This window comes from Cornus florida, unplaced genomic scaffold (assembly GCF_030987335.1).
Source record: "Cornus florida cultivar Cherokee Brave unplaced genomic scaffold, ASM3098733v1 CherokeeBrave_3.0.0_Hap2_Chr01, whole genome shotgun sequence".
Lineage (NCBI taxonomy): Eukaryota > Viridiplantae > Streptophyta > Magnoliopsida > Cornales > Cornaceae > Cornus > Cornus florida.
The window spans coordinates 90,973,926-90,998,730 of NW_026775571.1; the positions used below are offsets into that span (position 1 = coordinate 90,973,926).

A 24,805-nucleotide genomic window follows, 5' to 3' on the forward strand; every position below is an offset into this window, starting at 1 on the left:
TTCTTTTTTTTTCCTTTTTTCTTTTTTTTTTTTCCCTTCTACTACTTTAAATATATATATATTTTTTTTTTAACATTGTACCCCTAAACTAAAATCCTGGCTCCGTCCATGAATGAATGGAAAATTTTAATGTTATTCTTTTTTAAAAGAAAAAATTAAATTTCATTAAAAGAAGATACAAATTCATATTTGACTAACATCAAAATTTTGAATTAATTACGACAAATGATGTTGGTACAAAAGTTGATTCGTGGGGTTCAGACTGTTGGGTTTAATAAGATGTATTTATCACCATGTATGTGTGATAAGTACAAAATTGTTATTTGTGACTCGCATTATTCTTAGTTGGAAATGTTAGTGTGTATCATCATCATCATCATTATTATTATTATTATTATTATTATTATTATTTTTTTTTTTTTTTTTTTTTTTTTTTTTTTGGGAAGAAGTAATTAAAAATGTCATCTGCACTTGGTAAACTCCCATTAGACTCTCTAAACGACTTATATAAAAATAATTGAATTATCTTTATTTAATGGGTCAAAAGGAGTTGGATAATTTTTTTTATATACTTGGGGCTCTTTGGGTTAGCGGGTGTGCCAAAGTCCCTTGAGCTGATGTTTGTGCTTTGAAATTTGTATGCGGGAAATAAGTTTTCTTTTTCTTTTCTGTTTTGGACTTTTTAAAGGGTCTAGACTTGTGAATGAATTAATTCTTTCTCGTTGGGACGCCGCTATTTTAGAGTTGCCACTGATATAATAATTCTTTATAGACAAGTAATGGGATTCTTGTTCAATAATAAAGAATTGGTAACTACAGACTCTATGAATGGAAGTGTGGGTTTATGTAAATAAGGAGAGAGAGGGGAAAGATATAAATGGCTGAGAGGAGAAGGGAGAATATATATGTAATTCATGTCTAATATATCTTCAATGTTTGAGTGAGTGGGGTTGGGTAATGATACATAGTGAAATTTCTCTCTTCAAGGACATAGTCATAAAGTTGGGTGAACCATGTAAAGTATTATACTATGCGTAAATGTGTATAATTATTATCTCCATATATGTTTGATTGATGATATGATGATGATGATGATTCTGTTGTGTATGACGAAAGAAGAATTGAATTCTCAACAATAACTGACCATGGAATGGGTTGGAGGGAGTTAGTATTCCTAACACCGGACTTGGGGTGTGATTGTAATCATATTCTCTTATGTCAGTTTTAACATACGACGGCCTAAATATGTCGTGATATTGTTCTGACAATTGTGAGGAGGTAAGGGATGTCCCTCGTGCAGGGTTCGCTACATTAAGGAAGTGGATAACCTCAGTGTTCAGCACTTACAGTCACAACTGTAGAGGCTATTTAGGCCATGGGTGCTGATAATTTTTAGTAATAGAATTTGAAATCAACTAATTTATTTTGTGGAAAAATAAAATCGACTCATTTGCTTGCTGAAAGTAAAGACTTATTGAATTATTTTGAAACCTAACTGAGTTGTACCATTAGTAAACACGTAAGTGAAATTTTTAAGTATCTCAAAGGCACCAACAATGTAATATCTGGCCATTTGTCTGGTTAATATAATATAAACAGTCTTCGTTGGATGAGAGAGTATATTACATTGCTGGTACTTCCAGAGTATCTAATAGTCTTTAGAACGTCACACAAAAGAGGAAATATATGCCTCTGAAAGGACTACTTGAACTCGAGCTTTTATTTTGAAAGTTAAAAAAGTACCATTAGGCTTAGACTCTTGGTAAAAAGCATCCAAGTTAATCTGGTGCTGTACCACATGAAAAGAAATATGAATTATTTTTACCATAACAATACAAAAAATGATACACGAAATATGAATTATTTTTACCATAACAATACAAAAAATGATACACGATCTAAATTCTTACTTTTGGTACCCTCAGAAAGTGGTTGCGGGACCCCCCATCAGGACTCTTAACTATATCATCTTATGAATTCTTCTCTCTAAGGAAAAAGTTTATGATATCCCAAGTACTTCTATGTAATACCTTACTCAATGAACAAATACGAAAACTCTCAATTTATATTGATACATGAGTTAAAAATATGTAATTTTCAAGAATAATTAAATAAATAAATAAGACTATTCATTGATTGAGAGTACCATGTAATAAATACCTCTAGTTACCAGTGACATTTTCAACGAAGTAAAAAAAATAAGTTAAAGAAAAAAATGATTCTTTTGTTTGGAATATTAAAGAAAGATGTAAGAACTCAAATTTTAAAAATAAAAAATAAAAATAAAAAATTAAGGATGATTATCTTTTTTCGATAACTGGGATTTTCGGGGCAAAACTCCGACTAATCTAAGAGATCCGTGCAAGGCGACCTCTAACACGAATCGAGTAAAACTTGGACTATATCTGCAAACATGACCCCAAAAAATTGCTCACACTTAAAAAAAAAAAAAATCAAACTTAAAACCTGAAACTTAATGAACTTGAGAGCTCAAATCTTTTCCTCTAAGCCAAGTCCTTGGTTCGTGACTATATTTTCAAAGCAAAGAAGATGAGAAAGATATATAATTTGTGCTCACATTGGAAACTTAGTCATTCCCCCGTGTAGAAAAGAGAGAACGAAAAAAATCTGACTGATTAATTGCTTTTATTGCACTACAGTTGTCATCTTCCTTTTCCTTTTTTCTTTTTCTTTTTTTTTTTTTTTCACTAATTGTCCTATTATTGATGTTCACATTCAAAATTCACACATTTTAAGGTACTAATTTTTATTACATTGGCAGAAGATGTATTTTTAAATTTATTCCTTTAAATGTTATTCTTTGATGGGATTCCTCATTTTGAGACTTTAATGTGTTTTATGTTTAAGGGTAAATTAATAATATTATTTAAGGATAAATTAGAAATGTTATAAAAAATAATATATTATTTTTTAAAATGAAACAATTATTAAGAAACAATCAAAAATTAAAAAATAAATTAAGAGTACTATGAAACGAAGGAAGTACATCACAATAATTTGGCAAGCACGCCAGGAGGACATAACCAATATGTCCACCCCATTATACCCACGTTAAAATCATGTATGTGTGGGTCCTATATAGTGCATGCGCCTGAAATTACTTCCCCTCTCTCTCTCTCTCTCTCTCTGTATATATATATATATATATATATATCTTTCTTGCATGCTTCTTCATGGTACCCCCGCCCAAAAGACGTTCTGTCATCTCTAGAAAACCTTGCTTTTGTTTCCATGGAATCCTCTATACCAACCTCGCTTCAAACCCTAGTTAATGAGATCAAAGAAGAGATGTTCTCTAGTAGTAGTAGTACTAAGTCTACTGATCTTTACTCATTTGTTTCTCCTTCAGCTTACGACACTGCATGGTTAGCCATGATTCCAGACCCTGGACAATGGGATTGTCCCATGTTCAAGGATTGCTTGGATTGGGTTCTCAACAACCAAAGAGATGAAGGGTTCTGGGGAGAAGATCAATACACCATTGATACTCTTCCTGCCACTCTTGCTTGCATGGTTGTGCTCAAAACCTGGAATGTTGGGGACGAAAACATAAAGAAAGGTATATATATATATATATACAGTAGCCTTTTTTCTTGTAATTACAGTCAACACAAACATTATTTGTATCATTGGGACTCCCAACTCTTGCTTTTCTTTTCTAAAAGAGGAGGAGATACTACTTAAGGTAATTACGGATCATAAGTCTCCCGAGTTTGGTCTTTCGTCTTGTGTCGTTCTATGCTTTTAAATCAACAATGCAACAACTTTAATTCGTTAATGCAATAATTTTAAATCGATAACACAATAATTACGTAAATATGTTTGAATTCTCGATTTAATAGTGTTATTGAGTTACAACACGGTGTAATATATTACATGAGTGTTGTATTTTCAATATAAATATATTGCATGAGTATTACATCAATATTGTTACAAAAGTGTAGCATAGATTTAATACCCTTTATATATATATGTCTAGTACATTTACAAATATTAATAAATAAATAAAAAGCTGACACATTTATTTGCTTGTAAATTAGTGATTGATGAGTATCAATAATAATTTCATATCACCTTCTTAGTTCCTAGTGACTAATCAACTATTTCAACTTTTTCTATTTTGCAAAAAGTCGTGAAATATCCAACGTGGATGGTCCAAGGTTCAATTATAGTCGAGGCTTGTTGTTCTCATTTCATTTTCATAGTTCACTTTCAGTACTTCTCAGTTTCTGAAGTTTTGAAATTGAAAAGACAACATTTCATGGTTCACTTCAAGAGCTTTTGAGAGAAATGTTCAGTTTTCCTGTGAGCCAAACACAGTTTTCTAATTTTCAATTTTTATAAAACAAAAAACTCAATCCACACTGGCAAACCAAAACCAAAAATCAAAAGAAAAACACACTGACGCTGACCATTGTTTTTTTTTTTCTTTCTATGTCATTAATTTAACGAGATGATATAAGCATGTTATTAATTTCTTTCAACATTTTAGGATTGGAATTTATTCACGCAAACATGGAGATGCTTCTCAAAGTAAAACAAGACGGATATCCTCGTTGCTTTTCTATTGTTTTCCCTGCAATGGTTGAACTTTCTCAAGCAAAAGGTCTAGAAATTGTCTTCCCTGACGAGCTCAAAGGAGAAGTGTTGGATGTTTTCTTCCACAGGCAACGGATTCTTGAAATGTAAATTCTTACTTATAAATATACATATACACACACATACATATATATTTATATATTTTTTGAATTTTTGTTGTAGTGATAATTATTGTTGAACACAAATATATATAATCAGTAATATGTATATATGCATGTATTTGTAGGGACGAACTTGTAGATAAATACCATTATCCTCCACTGCTGTCATATTTGGAGGCCTTGCCATCAACATATGATATTGATGAAGAAGATATAGTGATGCACTTGAATGAATCGGACGGCTCATTGTTCCAATCACCTTCGGCCACGGCATGCGCCTATATGACTACTGGAAATCAGAAGTGCATGGACTACCTAGTGTCTCTTGTTCAAAGATGTGGCCATGGAGGTTATATAAAGCTTCTTAATTCTATGATTTTATATATATATATATATATAACCAATTCTCAAGGCTTCATTAGAATTCTAAACTTCATTTTTGATGCAGTTCCATCGATTTATCCCATGGATGAGGAGCTCATAAAGCTTTGTATGGTAAATCAAATTCAAAGATTAGGGTTGTCGGAGCATTTCAATGAGGAGATTGAAAAAACTTTATCAGAGGTGTATAGGTAATGTATCATTGATTATTAAAATTTCAAATTACAATTAACATTAAAAAATACTTAGTCCCTGTTTGGTTCGTGATTTGTTTTTGGCATTTTATTTTAACCCGAAACAAAACAAGTCTTTTGTTGTAGAGTGTTTGAACAGTAATCAGAAGTATGTTTGGTAACGTCCATTTGTTGCAAGATTTTTGAAAACAAAAATACGAAAGTTTGGTAAAAATATGTTATAAGTTTGAAACATATAATAATGGTTAGTTTTAAAATGTCATTTAAGAGGTTTTTTTTTTTTTTTTTTTAACTGTTCATCACTACCGTACCCATTTTTTATAATTCTGAAATATAAAAAAATATCAAACTGGTGTTTCGATTTTTAACCACTATTCATAAATATTTTGTGCAAAATAAAATTAAAAAAAAAAATTATCAAACATGTTTTTTTCATTATTCACTGCTTACAGTATCTAACAAAAACAAAAATACTAAAAAACAAAATGCAAGCCAATTATTGTTATGTACTAACCTCATTGGTCTTTACCAAATTTTAAACTCAATCATTCAGCACGTACGAGAAACAAGAATCACCAACGACAAAAGTTGAATTAGTACCTGCAAAAATATACAAGGATGCTTTGGCTTTTAGGCTTTTGCGGATGCAAGGGTACAATGTGACACCATGTATGTCGTTCAATTCACACAAGTTTCAAAACTCTCATGTTGATTAATTATACCTTAATTTTGTGTCATACTATAGAAAATGACTTCATCACTAATTTGGAAATTTTAAATATGCAGGGACTTTCTGTTGGTTTCTACTCCATGAAGATGTTGTAGCTCATATAGAACAAAACTTTGAATTATTTACAAGTACAATGTATAATGTTTATAGAGCCACAGATCTTATGTTCTCAGGAGAATATGAACTAGAAGAGGCAAGGTCATTTTCAAGGAAATTACTTGAGAAATCCCTGACACAACATAAATGATAATATTGTCGTGTTACCAAATTTTCAAAGATTGGTAATTTTCTATTCCTAGCTTATAATTCTTTGATAAACTAATTAATTCCAAATTTCTTTCAAAAAGAAAATATATATGCATATCTATTTTGTACTTAGCAAGAAAATATAGATACACACATGCATCATTCATATTGATCATATGACTCCATAATTTTATGTAGATCGAGCATGAGTTGGCTCTTCCATGGATTGCTCGACTTAGTCATCTGGATCACAGAAAGTGGATTGAAGAGAATAAGGTCCACTCCCTTTGGATTGGAAAGGCCGCCTCCTATAGGTACAAGCCACTGTTTAAACTTTAAATTTAACATCATTCTCCCTAATTATTACGAATAAGATATATATATATATATATTCCTTTATAAAGAATAATATTGAAATGTTGCAAAATATATATGTTAGGTTATCATGTCTTCAAAATGGCAAACTAATGCGACTTGCTGTGGAGAATTATGAGTTTCGGCAATCAGTCTACAGGAATGAATTGGAGGAGCTTAAAAGGTATACTTGATATTTCTCTAAATGTATATAACTACAAGCATGACCGTTATATATATACATCTATAAATGGCTTTTCTATTTCATCATTCTTTTGCCTAATTTATATATATATATATATATAGGTGGTCGAAAGAGTGGGGTCTTAGTGAAATGGGATTTGGAAGGGAGAAAACTAGGTATTGCTTCTTCGCCATTGCAGCCAGCATTTCTCTACCTCACAATTCCCCAATTCGAATGTTAGTCGCCAAGAGTGCAATACTTATTACAGTTGCAGATGATTTTTATGATATGGAAGGCTCTATGAATGAGCTACAACGCTTAACCGAGGCGGTTCAAAGGTATATATGTTATTTTATTTGCATCCTATTTAGCTAGAATTACTTGGAAGTAGACCTGTGAACCAGTTAGATTTCCAACCGAATATGGTTTGAACGTATCCGAATCCGACAATGAATATTCGTGATATTCAAATTTTTAGTTTAATCCATACTCGATTTTGTTAATTTAACAAATTATCGAATTTAAATCATCAACAAATTATTAAAATTCATATCCAAAATTAGATCAAACTTGGACCGGATTTGAATTCAAATTCGATTCATTGACCTACCTACTTAAAACACCTCGCTTAGGCTACACCAAGTAATACTTCGTTTTTCTAACTCTTCCTATCTCAATTTTTTTGTTTTTTTTAAAACAGATGGGATTGTAACGGCTTAAATGGCCATGGTAAGATTATATTTAATGCACTTGACCATTTTGTGAGGGACATTGCAGCGAAACACCTCCATCTACAGGGAAGTGACATAACAAATGATCTACAAGATATAGTAAGTTTTTCTTACTTATGTGTAATTCAACTAATTACTCCACAATTGTTTGAACTATCAACTAAAACTTAGAAATAATTTTGGAAAATTGTGTGTTTCTTCTATGAAAGTGGCGCGAAACATTTGTTGCATGGCTGACAGAAACTAGATGGAGCAAGAGAGGATATATACCATCCAAAGATGAATACCTTGAAATTGGCATGAAATCGATTGCCACACACACTTTGGTTCTTTCGGCTTCATGCTTTTTGAGCCCGACCTTGTCTCACAAAATACTCAAGCCTGCACAGTATAAAACTGTCACGAAATTGCTCATGATCACGGCTCGTTTGTTGAATGACATTCAAAGCTACCAGGTATAATTAATTAATTACTTAACAAACCCCTTTTCATGAATATATATATATTCGTATATTGTGCTTTAATGCAGAAGGAACAAGAGGGTGGGAAAATGAATATTGTTTTGCTCCACTTGAAAGAAAATCCAGAGGCAGGAATTGAAGGCTCAATCACTAATGTAAAGGAGATATTGGATGAAAAGAAGAAAGAGTTTCTTGAACATATTTTGATGGATGGCTTCAACGATTTGTCCAAATCATGCAAGCATCTTCATTTATCATGTCTGAAAGTATTTCAGATGTTTTCCAACTCTGGCAATCGATACGACTCCAACATAGACCTCCTTCAAGACATAATGAACGCCATTTACACTCCTTTGGAATATCGAAACTCAAAGCCTCTGAAGACTCTACCAACAATCCAATCCATACCCAAGAAGGAAAAATTGATCGTCTCAGCTCGATTTGATCAGAGCTTCAAAAATCATAGAAGTACAACTTTTACCATTAGACAACACTTTGTAACAAAGACTACTAAATCAAGAAATGGCTGCCCAAAAGTGTTCATTCCTCTGAAACTCAGTTTCTGCAACATTTGAATCAGTTTGGTATCAATATTATTAGCTGCATATGTATTTTTAAGGCGTACAATAGTTAGAGTGTGCTTTTTTCCTTAGAGTATGTATATCAGTCACACAACACACGCATCATTCAAGTCAGAAGTGTGATTTAAAAACGATATCTCATGGACTTACCTCCATGAAAACAATTAAAATATATACTTGCATGCCTTTTTTATTATATATGAAATAATTTCTCGACTGTGGATTTGACTCTCCCATACTTAGAATAATAGATATATCTCATGAATTAGCTTTTGATTTGCATAAATATTAAATAATTTACACACACCAAAATGAAATACTCGAAAGAATATGTATGTGGCTCATATAATGCATTCTTGACATTCCAAGAATTTTTTCCAAAGTCAAAGCCAAAAAAAAATACACGTAACTAACTTTATAATCAAATTCTTGATGTATTAATTTTGGTGGTGGCACATTGCACGTGGAACATGTCATGTCATGGTCTAATTGTATTGTGTTATAGTTGATTTTAGACAGCATGTATTAATGGGGCACAACGCGATCCCTTATATGTGGCGAATGTTTGAATGAATTTATTCCGCATGACACAAAGAGGCCAATTCAGTTCCGACTCTTAGTCTGCACCTTTTTAGTTTGAAGAAAGAAAAAAAATATATTTTATATTATTAAATTTTACAAATAAATTTTTTTTTTTAATAACATTTGATAGGTTTTTTTTTTTCCCAAAAGAAAAGTAAGGTAATATAATGTTTACAAGATGGAAAAAAAAAAATAAGAAAGGTTATAGAGTATTTTAGTTTAACAGGTTTTTTTTTATTAAATTAGATAAAAGTATAAAAGACATTTCATACTTTTAGGGAATATCAAAGTTTTAAAGACTGAAGAAAAAAAAAAAACCAAGTGTTATATCTACGTATAATTTGTTCAAATCTTACAAAAAGTTCGTATAATTTACCTTTAAAAAAAATCCGTAAATAATAACTAGTTGACTATGTGGTCAACTTTCCTTTGTCACGTCAAGTAGTACAATATAATGTTGGAAAATTGAAATAAGAAATAAGAGTAATGTTATTACACGACCCTTCTTATACTTAAAGACGAATGAGTTTCTTTTATTAACCATTGATTAAGACAGTTTTTTTGAAATTTACTAAAAGTAAAATAAATTCGTACTGATCTTTCTCCTCTCACTTTAGGAGTTTATTCAAACACCTTCCTCTCCTCTCGTGTGTCGGGCTCTTTCCTCTCATCCTTTTCTACTTTTTTATTTTCTTTCCTCCAACGGTCCAACCAAGGATTTCAAACAAATTTCATCGTACTTTGATTTTTTTGTTTTTTTAATCGTGCATGATAATAGAAGCGTAAGAAATACATGATAAACAAAACCTTAAGAGTAGGGATCAATCTAAGGTTGATGCTTTTAAAGGCCGGCCACCACAACGGAGTTCAAGGCAACACATTTAGTCTGAGGGACGGAACCACAAAATTGTGTGAGGGGGGTGGAGATGGGGTGGTGGGGGAGCAAAATTATTATTATTAATTTTTTTTTTTTTTTTTTTTTTTGTAATTTCACGGCCCGGGGGTGTATATATATATAATTGAAAAAAGAAAAAACTAGTGCTATTAAGTAAAAAAAAAAAAAAATTAGTGGGGGCAATTACATTGGATTTGTCCCTTAATAGCCTTGTGTATACCATTTATGCAATTATTATTGCGTCTCAGCCGATCTTTTTGCAGACTGTGTAAGAGTTTGAGTAAGTGAGTAATGAAAATTTCTTGGTTCTTGATCACCTTGAGTGAGCGATTTTCTTGTGACAAGAAAGAGTGTGTTTATACACAGTTCAATCGATTTTCAGTCGGATAAAAGAATAAGTTAATTATATTATTTTTCATTACCAAGATAAACCTTCAACTATGTGCTATATGATGTGATATCAAAACTATTCAACTCAAAAAAGTGGATTGATAAAGTTTGATAAGATATTATTTAAAAAATAAAAAAATAAAAAGTGGATTAATTACTTGATGAAAATTTTAAGAGCTAAATATTAAATGTTAAAATTTTAAGTGTTGATTGAGTTATCAAACAGCACCTAAGTTATAAAACATCGTCACCTACTTGTACACTCTCTCCAAATTGTCCACCACGATTCACTTGCACCTCCTTCACCACCCCTAAGTCCCTAAGTGTAAGCCTAATTTCTTGCAGAGTTCAACTTGTCAGAGTAGATTCTGTAAGATACGTCAGCGTAAACTCTGTAGAAGCCCCGGGCAGTGTTGGACTAATCAGAGAAGACGGGGTTGGAGAAGAGAAGGAGAGGAGGTTCGGGCCCATGGAGTAGCTGTAGAAGACTAACAATGTCTTCTATTTTTATAGATGCTCTAGAAAGAAATTTCCAGAATTTTGAAGATGGGTTGGGCTCGGTTTAGAGAACTTGGGTCGCGTTGGGCTTGGGTTAAAGGCTTAAAGCTTTTATAACTTTGGTTGGACTTGAGTTAGTCCTCCAACTTGTTCGAGTTGCATGAGAAATATAGGATTTATATCAAATATAGAGTCGATCCAAGTAGTTTTATCAAAATGGCCCACTGACCGAGAAGTAAAAAGAACTAGCCTGGTACACAAGGCTCTCGCCTCTGGTCTAGGGAGAGTTTAATGCTTCCAAAAGTTTCGAACTCGCAACCTTCAAGTCTACAAACAAGTTGATTCAATCTGTAAAATGGTACCAACAAAGGCGAAAGTAGTGGCATTTCCTCACCTTTCAAAGTGAAAGGTTGAGGATAAAAGCCCCGACAAAAATGAGAGCTTTGTTATTTGTCAGCTTCCAAAAAATATATATATTGTGTGTCAAATGGTTGCCCCATATTGATCAATGTGAGAAACTAAATGTTAATGCTCATATGTCATCCAACACTAATAACATTTTTTAGACCCACCACTACTATGAATTATTTTTAGGTACTGAAAAGGCAGACAAAAAAATAACTGGAGACTCAAAAACCCAACATAGGTTGTGGTGAAAATGGACTACTGGGATTCTAAACTAGAATTATGTGTACTCCTTCCTGAACCAAACGAGCGAATAGATAAAGATAGATTAAAAGGGAGATGTTTATTTATCAAATACAGTGTGGGGAAACCACTCACATATCTGATATATTTTTATATCAGCTGTTTTCTGCTACATGTAGCAAACTATATCAAACCTAGTAACCGTTAGCAAAATCTTTTGCAGAAGTACTCAAACAACTCATTAAGAGTTGATTTCATCGTTCAAAAGGGGGAGATTCCCCGAGAAGAAAGGATGTGAAAAATGCAAGTGACTCGCTCGGTTTGAAGATGGGCACTGCATGGCCAGCTCCTCTAAATGTTGCAAATGTAAGCCCCTCGTACTCTTGAAGCCAACCCCCAACCTGATCCAAACAAAGTAGTGCATCAGTTAGAAGAAGATTCATGGTTTGCCGCACATGAAAGCTGTAGGTGCTCAAATGTATTGATAGTTGTTCTTGCTTCATACTGTTTGGCCAACTGTAGTACTTTGGTTCCCATGCCATGTTATTAAAAGCGTGATATAAAAGAAACAGCACCCAAAAGGTACTAGGAATTAGCTCAATTTGATGACTATTCAGCTTTCACCATCAAATTTAGAATTTTTCTCCAAACAACTTAAAGGTCCTAATGTATTTTTTCAGACTAATACGGATGCTTTTATTAAAATTGTACTACGGAATATAGAAATAATCATTTAATGGTGCTTTATACCAAAAAAAAAAACTACTAATCATACTCACACAATCAAAAGACATGTACAGACAAATAAGAAAGGAAAAAAATAAAGATATGTACAGACATTTTGTGTTTCGGTCTTTAAGAAAATCCAAAAAATATTCACCTGGATAATGAAAATTTATTAGAACTTCCAAACAGTAATGGAATCTGATCTTCTTTCCTCATCTCATTTAGGAAGTTAGAGCATTACATATGAAAATATAAGGATTACCTGTTTTTGGTGGTACCAGGGCCTCCATGCCCTAGTGATGGGCAATCCCAGAGAGGTTAAGCTGTATCTTGTGGACAAAACAGGAACCCTTCCGTCTGTGTCTCCACTGACCCACCCAGAATAGAACGTCATAAAAATGAACAGAGTATTTCACTACAGTCCATAGAAACTAATGTTAGTTGGGGAACAAGTACCTGTAGACCCATATTCTAAGCCCCGCAGCAATAAGCTTCTTGTATATTGGAAGAACAGATTCCTTTGAATCTAACCAATGATCAAATATATTCATGCTGCATCAATTATAGTTTAGTAAGTATCATGGTTAGCATATACTTTTATACGTTTCTTCTCATACTTAAGACAGCTCTAAATATATAACAAGTATCTATACAAGTATGGGCATGATTGAATGAATTAATGAAACATGACAACCCTCAGAAAGAAGAGAGAAAAATTGCATTACTTGCAGATGATCCAGTTCTTTAGGCGGTGACCATCGCTTACATGGAGTGCCTTCTGAACATCAGGCCTGTTGTAGTAAGTTTTTGCATAGCCATCAAGGCATGGGTCATAACCACCCATGATCCTCGGCATCTGGTAAACAAAATAAATTTACCATCATTTTGATAGAAGTAGATAGCCTGAAGGTGCCCCATTTTAAAATAACCAAAAATTACAGTCTTACTTGGAAGTCATATATTGGAAGTAATCAAATTCAGCTCAATAGGCCCAGCTAACTTACCAAGTTTGAGGCTGTTGTTGGGTTTAGCCTATTTGTGATTAAATGATATGGTAATTCCATGATACATGATAATAGTATCTCAAGGAAATACTACCATTTATATGTGTTTCTTTCATGCTGCTGAACAGAGCCACTGTACCTTTTCTAGTTTTTATTTATTTATTTATTTTGTTTGTTGGCTAATAATGATTCAACTGTACCAAAACCAAGACACTATTTTTTTCCCTAGTTGATACTCACCCCCCACCCCCCTTCCCTCTCGAGAAATTCTTTGCACCCGAGAGGATTTGAACCTTAGACATGATGCTTTCTGAGGCACCGGGACCAAGTTCTTACCCACTTGAGCCAACCCCTTGGGGTTTACCAAAACAAGACTAACATGTGAAGAAATTTGAATTACTTCTCACCATCTTAGATGTGCTCCTAAACATCATTTGCGGTGATTTCCCGTCTGAAGCTGTCGAATTGCCGATGCAAACTGAGGTATAGAGGCTATAGATATCAATCTCCTTATACTGTCGGAGTACTTCATCCACGGCTTGATAACAATCTTCATTACTCCATGTATCATTGCGGTTGAAATCACATGATTCTCTGATAGTTTTGTGAGTTTCATCTGATACAACAGCATGGCTCCAAGCATAATCCACCATACCTCTCCAGTCCTCAGCATCGCATGTTTCAGGATTACCCAGCTGCACATTGAATATAAAATAAATAAAATAAAATAAACTGTAATTTGATATCCCGCGTCACAAATTCGCAATTACTATGGAATCGTAGATAAAAGTAGAAGAAAATAACTTCACTGAAAAACTATACAGACAACAGTCTAATGATATAACCAATGAAAAACAATGTTCTAGAGTACTAGAACATGTATCAATGTTATATCATTCATCATAATAAGGTTTATCTGGTTGTTTAATTATCTAGCAACAACTGTACCAATATGCCCCTCAGATCAATATATAGGGAAGGATCCTTGTTCTTGTCATGGATGAGTTCAGCCAATTCCGGAACATATTTTCCTGTTAAATCACATAGTAAAAATATGAATTCACATGAGTGTGATTAGAATGGATGCAACAAAGAGTTGTTGAGGTGATATACCTGCATAGCTCTCCCCTGCAATATAGAAGATTCGTGTTCTATATGATGGGAACTTGACAAACCACTTGTGCAGAAAAGTATAAGCATCATTTGCTAATAAAATAGTCATGGAACCAAAAAAGCAAATTATTAGATTCACAAGCCTCTGGCTGTATGAGAATGGTTGAAAAGCCCCCACTAAAAAACAAAATAAAGAAATCACCTGATAGTATAGTATATAATTCTCTTATTGGTATATGTATTATAAAATTTAATTTAATTTTATAATACAAATATATAAAGAAAAAAAATCACCTGTAAAGTCATCTCCAAGGTTATCATAATCACTAGTTGTATTTGAGTATGAAAAGCCAACTCCAACTGGAGATTCCAGGAATAACATGTTGGCTTCTGCATCATCAGAGATGAACAATTTTTAAATACGATATGATGGTCATTAATGGGTATTGTACATGGTCCATCAATGTGCCTATAAAGCAATTGTCATATCTGTACAGATATTAATACATATGCGTGCTTGTCTGCAGGATGGTAGACGTAATACCTCTATTCCATGCGTAAGGATTAACTTTAAGGGCATGTCCATCTGTGTCTATGATAAAAGGTCCAATCTCTTGTGTTGCTCCATATCCCACAGAAGAACACCCGGGACCTGAAACACATAGCTTTCTTGTTACCTACTGGAGAACAGGGAACCAAAATACCACATGGAGTTATTATAAAATTACATGACTGAGCTGGAAACGTGGAGAAAGATAAATGTCCACTAAGTGATAAGAAATAGGATAATCATTATATTTCCTTAAAGAAATATAATTATACTTTTATTAGTAAAAGCTTGGTTGGTGCTGTGTGGAACTGTTTAAAGACATGGCAGCATGAAAATTTTAAGAAGGAATCTCTCTCTCTCTCTTTATCTACTTCTTTTAGGGTAAGGCCTGCATACATATATATATGTAGGTTATCCGATAGGATTTGGTCAAAAAGATTTGTTATTGGAATCTGGACTGCCCCGACTATGATTAAGTTGATTGAAAAAAAAATTCCTCCTTCAAATTAGTAGGTTTGAAAACCTTATCTGATCATAATCCTTAGACCCAGTCAAACTTCTTCTGAGCAAGATCTCCCATACTGTCTAGAGGCCACCATAATAAGAGAACAATAACGGGGAAGGTTCAACGTCCAGAAGTGCATTAGATGGCACTTCCCAAGCTCATTGCAAAATCAAGCATGCATGTGTAATATGTTTAATGTTATATGGCCTACAATGGACAAAGAAGATTCACTGAAAATGACTCCATATAAAATGCTTACCTCCATTAAGCCACAGCACCAAAGGTTTCTCATCAGGGAGAGTTGAGGCTTCGTAGAACCAGTAGAAAAGTGCTCTTCCATTCTTTTCATTCACCGTAACATACCCAGAATAATGGCGGAAATCTACCTTGGGCTGGCCAGGCAAGTTGGTCACAAGATCCTCAGTTCCCCATGTGCTCAATTTTTTATCATTAGACCATTGCCCATGTCTGGCACCTGCTGTAGTTATTACAGATAATAAAGAAATGAGAGCTAGAGTAAGGAAGGACATCACTCTTAATACAAAATCCATTAAGGAACAAAAGGCCAATTTAGAGAAAACTCTACATTAAAGGATGAAAAAACAAAAAGACCCACATGTCTATATATACTAGTAAGTGACTACTTGCATCCACTAATCCGCGATCAAGAGATGGATTTTTAAATCAGATATTAGTGAAGAGTCTTACGTGGCAAACTATCCTTTATTTTGGGCAGAAATTGTATGGCATCTGACGTAGATTTTGGGCAGATTATAGAGCCTTTCTTGCATATGAACAAGGGTGAGTGGAGACTCCATTTCTTGTATGGGTTGTTGGATCACAGTAACATGAACATTGATCATATTACTACAATATGTTCTAAAACAATTTATTGATTTACTTGGAACACAATATCCTCTATGAACATTAAAATTTATTTTCTCCTCGGAAGTCATCTTGAACCTCAAATTTCTCTTCTGCAGCAAACAACAATTTCTTCTCTTATTTACTGCTCACTACTGATTCTGGATAGTATTACATAATGAAGTATAACTCCTAAACTACATAACAGTTACTCCCATTATCATTGTTTTATTGGGAAATATACTTCTTATTTTCTGGGTTACTATCAATGTGATCATCCTATCATTCAACTTCAATTTGCTTAAATAATTCTAATTATAAATATAGGTGTACATTTGTTCCTTCATTCTTTCACATCTGATGAACATATAATTGATTGTGAGGAAAATGTTGTGCAAGTAATACAGAAATTGTTGCACCACTCATCTAGCAGAAAGCAGCATCCAAGACAAAACTATGTTGTGGTTTATTTATTTTGTTGATCATGTCAAAACCCAGACCCGGAGGAAGTTTATAGAGATTTCCAAGCAAAACTAAGACGGCCAACACTAAGACACATGTTAAAAACCATCCAAAGAATGAGTCAACAAATGACACAGTCAGGAGTCTTCCATTTTTAGTTTTATAAAATAGGAGCAAAAAATGTGATAAACTAATGGGTAACTGACATTATAAACAATGATCAATTTTATGATCACAGCATCAGAACGACCACAAATTGTGACTAAACTCTGCAATATATTGAAATGCTGGCAGAAAGAGCTAAAAAGCATAGAAGAAGGATCCAAGCCATTGGTTTGTCAATGTATCCACCAATAAGCAGTCCAGATCAAGATCCATCAATAGTGATAACAGTGGGACTATAACATCAATATCCTAAACTAAGACATTAATGAATTTACCGACAATGGCACTGTGTTAAAGTCAATAATAGTGAATGCAGATGCAAAGGAAAAAGGATAAACCATTGTGTGGCACATGGCAACTTTTTTGTACAATTGACCATGTTCTTGCTACTTAGTTATCATGTCATGGGAATGCCAAGTGGAAAGAAATTTTGGTATATATTCCAGATTGGTGGTGGCCTTAAAATATACAAAAAGGTAAGCTGTTTTCCAGAATCTCATCATCAAAGAGAAGAAAGAAGGGTTTTTGTAGCGAACCTTGTGGGTAGAAGTCATGTTGATGAAAAGAAATGAGATTATCAACCAAGTTGGTTGTTGAACCATGACTTGGATTCCAACTTTATTTAGTTGAATAATGAGATGGAATTCATCTCTTAATTAATTGATTATTATCTTATTCAGGACCTTCTTCCATTGCTATCCATTGCTAGCACTCTGGTCATCACTATTATAGTCAAAGACTTCTAAAATTATTTTCTTACAACAACTTTTCTTTGTAGGGTTTAGACATGCTTTCTGCTATTGTATTATATCCTCGTAGATCCACCAACATGACAGGTCTCAATTACTTGTATTCTCTAGCTAGTTACTTTTGGCTCTCCTTCAGTACTGGGAGTTTTGTAATTCTTAAGAAACCCATTAAGAACTGGATATGCTCTAACAACTTACGCAATTTAACTTACCCAAGAACTTTAGGAGTTTGTGCAGAAAAGTTGCCTCTATAATAATTGTACATCAGTTAATCAATCTATTAATCAATGCTGGATGCTCCCGGTTGGGTATAATAATTATATTACATAATTAAGCACTTAAAAAATTTGGACTAGATGGTCCAACTTTTTGCCTTTCAAATATATATATATATATATATATATTTCCAATTATAAACAACTTCAAGGATATTCAGATAAAATCACGGTGATTCTCCTCTCCACCTCATATGCAAAAAAAATAAAATAAATACATAAATAAAAGTCTAACACTGTGCTTATATCTGAAAGCATTAGACCCAGATAAGCATCCTCAAATTGGCACCAAAATATGGTCCCCGCCATGGAGTTTGCCACTTTAACCCCTACCCCGTTTATAACACAAGTAACCCTATTTTGGCCAATGGATGTCCACGTATTCCCTCAGTAGACTCATGAGGTCATTTCCTTTTGTGTTGATTCACCACCACTAAGATTTAGTCAATGTAAAGAAAGAAAAGTGCAAATCTGAGCTAAGCTCATTATGAATTGGGCTATCAATTTTATGAATTGTCTAAATATTGTGTATCACGATAGAGCCATGAATGCCCAGGTGTAGTGCATGACATCGCTGCTCCTATTCAGTTTTTAGGTGACTAACCTGAAGCGTGACGTGAGGAGACACACAAACCAATGTTATATTCTACAAATTAAGATTTACTAGTCATTTTTATCACCAAGTGACACTATCAGAATTTAGGTAGGCCTATGCTTGAAGTAGAATTAAATTCATGACTTCAAAATTGAGATGAAACGCACTATCCATTATTTAATAATAGTTGAGTGCCATTCCAACCATCACCTTTACAGGGAATGCTGGTGTCAAATGCACAATAATCCATGTGTGTCATCCACAAAACCTAGCTGTTACAAAATGCCCTTCGTACATTCGGTTTTCCTAAATGAACCCTGATTTCCAAAATTCCAGGGTCACTTCCACTGAAAATTTTAGTTGATGCCTAACTAACTATTTATGATAACTTCCAACAAACACATTCAGTGTTTAACCAATTGGAATATTCAGATTGTATAAAAACATCTCACAGCTGGTAATACCTCTAAAAACTATAATCATCAGATGCTATCTATTGTTATGGAATCTGCTTATCAGGCACTCTGTATTGTTATGGAATCTGGCCATGACGATCATTCACCTTAAACCGATATATTTTAAAAGTAAAAACTTTGTCCAAGAGGCCAACCCCTCTCCCCCTCGCCTACTCCTTTTCTAGTGTTTGAAAAATTCACCTAACTTTTTATTCTACAAACTATGGCAATTAAAAGTTTGTATCTTCCGTGTTGATGAAGTTCTACAAGCTAGAGCAAGATTTTACCTATCCTACGTGAACCTTATCTCCTATGGTCAACTTAAAAAGAAAAAGCAAAAAGGAGAAAGATCAAGGCTCATCTGTCACCACTATAGGCCAGAATTGACCAGCTTTAATTATAAAAGCAGTACTCATTTCTTAAATGTAGATCAAATAAGTATTTATTTTCCTTATTTGATGACTTTCAGATAACACGTGTAGGTAATTTTTTCATCACTGTGATTTGAGTTCTCTTACACTTATCCACTAAAAGACCTGGCAGCAATAAGGCCTTAACCAAATCATGACCTTACCTCCAAGGAGCATAATTTAAATTTGATATATATGTGTATATATTAATGGGTGCATATTGTTCAATTATTTTAGTTCTCTTATTCCTGAGGTTGTAACGATACACGGTACAGATGCAAAATCAGGTACCGCGAAGCTCTTTAATTATGCATCACTCCTACAGTCCTACCTGGAAAATAAAATATAAAGCTTTTTTTGGATCCCTAAGAGAAGAGAAAAGGACATGTTTGGTGTGGCTCTCTCTTAGGCATTTTCTTTTCTTATCTCCAATCCTTTCCAAGAACCCTACGGAGGGTCCTGCACAGTCACTTGATATCCTACAATATACAGTAAGCTATTCATTTGATTTCTGGGAGAGAGAGAACGTCCTTTCAGTGCCAGAATTTATTGTCACCAAGATGGATTCATCCATTCCACCCATTTTCCCTTTTCCTTGCCAATCCACCCCACTAGATGCGGAAATTAAATGCATGTTTGACTGACAGAAACAAATTATTTTACAAAAATATATATGTATATAATAAAAAGTGCTAAAGCCATTCATCTAATTTTCCAATCACATTTCGCGTGTATGGGCTCACTTAAGTGTTTCTCTTTGAGTAGTTGCGTGACAATTCTGAAGTTTGAAAAATCTTTTTAGCAGATAATGTTAGAAACTGTGTCGGTACGTTTCACATGAATAGAAATCGGATTATGATAAGCCTCAGTCATTCTTTTTCATTTTCTTCTGAAGTAGGTAATCAATTATGAACCATATGACCATAAAGTAAAGATAAAGAGAACGAGTTTCTACATTCCATTTTCTTATAGCAGGTATGATGTTCTCTATTAGATTAAACTACAGGACTACAGGAGTTATCAACTTCATGATGAACTAAGGAATTAGAAGAGAGACTGGTTGCAATGGGATAAACACTTTTTTCACATGCAACTAAATTAGTTTAGTACAAGCTCATAGAATGACTAAAACTTAGTGATTCATATACATGTTTCCCCAAAATGTAGTAATAGGGAAAATCAATGTGTCGCAGATATCTAAGGGTATAAGCATGCCAATAGAAGGATGCTCAGAAATGAAAGACTCAAATTCAGTGTGTATGAAACAAAGAGGAACGCTTTGTAACAACTAGTCAAGTTTTACATAAATTGGATGCTAAGGCAAGAAAAATAAATAAATAAATAAATTGGATGCTAAGGCTTCATTGATTCAAGGGCTTCCAGTGCATTAGGACCATATCTGTATATGAAACAAATCAAATACAGGTCATTCTAGTAAAATAGTATGCAGACACTAGTAGTTATTGCCTCTTAGAGCCATACTCATCTTAAAGTCTGTTTGGTAGGAGGAAAGAATGGGAGGAAGAAAAGGGACTGAAAGAGGGAGTAAAGGATAGAGATTTAATAATTTGTAAGGAGGGGAAGGGGTTGGGAAGGAAGAAGGGGTAAAGATATTTTTTTCCTTGAAAGAAGGAAAGGGCAAAGTGTGTGTGAGTACTTACCGGATAAAAAATTAAAATTAAAATTAAAAGGAAGGAAATGGCTAGTCCTCTTTTATGTTTTTTTCGTAGATGGTGCCAACTGAAAAGCTTAGCTTCAGTCATTTTATGCCAGGGATCAGTGCTACAAGATAAGGCCTAATGCAAAATATAAAGAAAAAGACTAAAAGTTACCCGAAAATAACACGTAGTTTACCTGAATACACCTATTTAAACAAGTACCAGTAGTTTAAATGAATAATTTTATTAACATCAAGTAGTTGTTACAGAAAATATTTTCCTCAAAAAAGAATATGTGCTTAATATGTAATGAAGTATTGGTAAAATCATGAAATACCACCTTCCTTCCTTTCTTCTTTTCGGTAAGTAAATTAGTATTGAACTATACTCTTCGTTTTTCATACTTTTTTTTTTTTAATTGGCAAGAAACTCACGTAGCCATTTGTCCCTACGGGCATTCGAACCCTCACCATCCCCTTTGAGAGGTAGAAAAGATACCACTAAGCTACAACCTTTAGTCTCCATTCCTCGTACCTTATCCTCTTTCATTTTTCCCTCTCTTTATCTACTCTTTTTCACTGCACCCGTGTGTTCTATAATTAAATATTGGTTGTTGTGTTGTTCACCTTTGTTGACCACCTTCTATCTGAAAACCTATCCAAATTCCCAATCAAAGTGCTTCTTGGAGGGAGCAAATAAAAATGATACCACCCCTAAAGGTTTGTCCCCCACTAAGTAAAGCACCCTGAGGTCAGTGTAAAGCTCATTTACCTACCTAGCATCAGTGTCATGTCTAATGTTGTCTGATACATGTGCTGAAAAACTCACTAATTTCCTCCAAGGGGACTTCCAGTAATAGGAAGCTAACTTCATCCACTTCCATGCTTTTCTTGTTTTAACTACCCTTATCTTTTCCCCTTGTTTCAAATCCTACCCCCACAAACAATTAACATTAACATTTTTTCTTTATGCGTCTCGTTTCCTTCTAGAATGCATAAAGTTAGATCTTTTATTTTCAGTGGTAAACCAATTCGTATTCTTGTTTTTGGTGCAAGGAATTTGTCCCATTCTTCAAGTTTGACGAAAACGGGATTGGCATTATCTAGCTAAATCTTTGAAGGCCATCACGCCAATAAATCTTAATACATTCTATCACACATCTTAAAAAGTGAGATCCGCACGCATGTTCTTATCAAAACTTATCAATTAAGAGAATATAGTTGAAAGATGTAAGCTAATAAAAGGAAAAAGCATAAAGGATATCATTGAAAATAATTTATTCCGTTGATAGTGCAAGTGATTTTCTGCGTCATTTCAAAAGCATGATAGTAATTAGCAGCAGTGCTGCAGTGGGTACACATAAATGTCAAGGTGATGGTGAGTAAAGGTGACGGTGATGGTGTTTTACCAAGTCTAGTGACAATGAAATCGTGCAATTGGTGGTGGACAGAGATACAACAATGTTGGCATATTGCATAACAAAATTAATATGAATTCAATTTATCAACACTCAACGGAATTCATGAGTCTCAAAAAAAGATTGAACAATTTGTTCACCTTCCCATCTATTTACAAAAAATAAAAATAAAAATACTCCAAACCGTGACATCCAATTGCTGAACAACAAAATAAGCAGTCAACAATCAATGAAACTTACCTTTCAAAGCAGGGTATATGGTCGCCTACCATCAGATGAAATTTATTATTGAAGTAGAAAAATTCAAACAAGCAGCTCAAATCAGCTTCACTGAGTCGACTAACCCAGTCCTGAGTTCAAATTAACAAACAGCTCATAGGCACAGCCCAAAAAGATTACATTTCAAAGCAGGGTATATGCCTATATGGTGCCCACCATGAGATAAATTTATTCTTGAAGTAGAGAGATACTCAAATTTATTCTTGAAGTGGAGAGATATTCAAACAAACAGTTCATAGGCACAGCCAAATCAGCTTCACTGAGTCCACTCAGAACTGAGTTCAAATCAACTCAAGACCCTCAACCCAACAAAAAAAGGTCATCTTCATTCAACAGCAATAACAAAGCTCAATAGTCCATATCCCCCAAAAAGAACTAGAAAACCCCTAGAAAAAATGGAGGAACAACCCCTCCAAAACCACCTTCACTACTGGGGAAACACCCCAGAAGAAGAATACTACAGTCTCCAAGGCATCAAATCCATCAAGTCCTTCTACACCTCACCCAGAGGCCAATCCCTCTTCACCAGGTCTTGGCAGCCACTGACAGACCCGCCACGTGGCATCATCTGCATGGTCCACGGCTACGGCAACGACATCAGCTGGACATTCCAAGCCACCCCAATCTTCCTCGCCCAAAATGGGTTCGCCTGCTTTGCCCTAGACCTCCAAGGCCATGGCCGATCACAAGGCCTCAAGGCCTTCGTCCCAAACGTCGACCTCGTCGTCGACGACTGTCTCTCCTTCTTCAATTTCATCATTACCCAAAACCCCCAATTCCAAAACCTACCCGTGTTCCTATTCGGCGAGTCAATGGGCGGCGCAATCTGCCTCCTCATCCATTTCCGAAACCCTAAGTTGTTCAACGGCGCGATTCTGATCGCACCCATGTGCAGAATCTCCGAAAAAGTCAGACCCAGATGGCCGATTCCTGAAATTCTCACATTCGCGGCCAGATTCGTACCCACTTGGCCGGTCGTCCCCACCGCCGATCTACTCGATAAATCTGTGAAAGTCCCGGAGAAGAAGATCATTGCGGTGATGAATCCAATGAGGTATATAGGAAAACCTAGATTGGGTACTGTACTCGAGCTTTTGCGAGTGACGGATTTCGTGTCTCATCAACTGAGCGAGGTGGGTCTTCCTTTCATCGTCCTCCATGGTAGTGCCGATGTTGTTACCGATCCGAATGTGAGCAGAGAATTGTATGAGGAAGCGAAGAGTGAAGACAAGAGTATAAAGATCTATGATGGTATGATGCATTCTTTGTTATTCGGAGAGACGGATGAGAATGTTGAAGTTGTTCGGAGAGATATACTTTCGTGGTTGAACGATCGGTGCTGAGGAAGAAGAAACTGAATCGAATTTAAAGTACGTAATTGAAATTTTTTTTTTTTTTTTTTTTTTTTCAGTCTCATTTATCATTGATTGTTAATTGTGATACGTTGAAAGAGTATGATCATTGATTGTTAATCGAGATATACTCTTTGTTCAATTGTGAAATTTTGATCAAATTTGTTCCAATCTCATTGATCAATTTGCAAAGTATGAGCTTTGATTCCAATTTGAGTGTCATTTTTGGTTCTGCAGTTTTTTTATTTTTTTTTAATTCTAGGTTGGTTTATGCTTGTTCTGCAATACTTGTACAAAATTTTAATTTTGGATTTACAGAAAATATGTAAATCATACTATTTTGAGTTCATAATTTCATTTTTTTATTTTTTTTATTTTTTAATTTATTGTGGAAAGGAGGGAAATGAAGTGCTTGATGGAGTCTACTACTCTAGTCCCATGTGCAGAACAAAGTGGAAGCAACAAAGACAATTTTGGGTATGCAGTGGATAGACAATAGTGTCATTCATGTTTTGGCATTCAAATAGTCTGAAAGAGCCCTAAAATTTTAAGGGTTTGGAAATGGGCAATAATAACTCAATTTAGTGCATAATTGAGTTAGTTTAGTGCATAATTGGTTTGTTTAAGTAA

General features: G+C 34.3%; 2 protein-coding genes and 1 pseudogene across 2 annotated transcripts; 2 read left to right on the top strand and 1 right to left on the bottom strand.

Annotated features, from left to right (window-relative positions):
- Positions 1 to 3,252: 3,252 nt before the first annotated feature.
- Positions 3,253 to 8,577, top strand: LOC132277339 ((E,E)-geranyllinalool synthase-like; annotated as a pseudogene).
- A 3,102-nt stretch (positions 8,578 to 11,679) lies between these two features.
- Positions 11,680 to 16,071, bottom strand: LOC132306129 (serine carboxypeptidase-like 31). The gene is made up of 10 exons (XM_059803375.1): positions 15,754 to 16,071; positions 14,984 to 15,091; positions 14,734 to 14,829; positions 14,440 to 14,532; positions 14,275 to 14,357; positions 13,734 to 14,021; positions 13,048 to 13,178; positions 12,779 to 12,874; positions 12,585 to 12,690; positions 11,680 to 11,997 (listed from the first exon to the last, which is right to left on the bottom strand). Exons 1-10 carry the CDS (start codon positions 16,043 to 16,045, stop codon positions 11,851 to 11,853), a joined length of 1,440 nt encoding a protein of 479 aa, XP_059659358.1. The 5' UTR covers positions 16,046 to 16,071; the 3' UTR covers positions 11,680 to 11,850.
- A 6,811-nt stretch (positions 16,072 to 22,882) lies between these two features.
- Positions 22,883 to 24,805, top strand: LOC132306135 (caffeoylshikimate esterase). The gene is made up of 2 exons (XM_059803385.1): positions 22,883 to 24,193; positions 24,572 to 24,805. Exon 1 carries the CDS (start codon positions 23,219 to 23,221, stop codon positions 24,164 to 24,166), a length of 948 nt encoding a protein of 315 aa, XP_059659368.1. The 5' UTR covers positions 22,883 to 23,218; the 3' UTR covers positions 24,167 to 24,193; positions 24,572 to 24,805.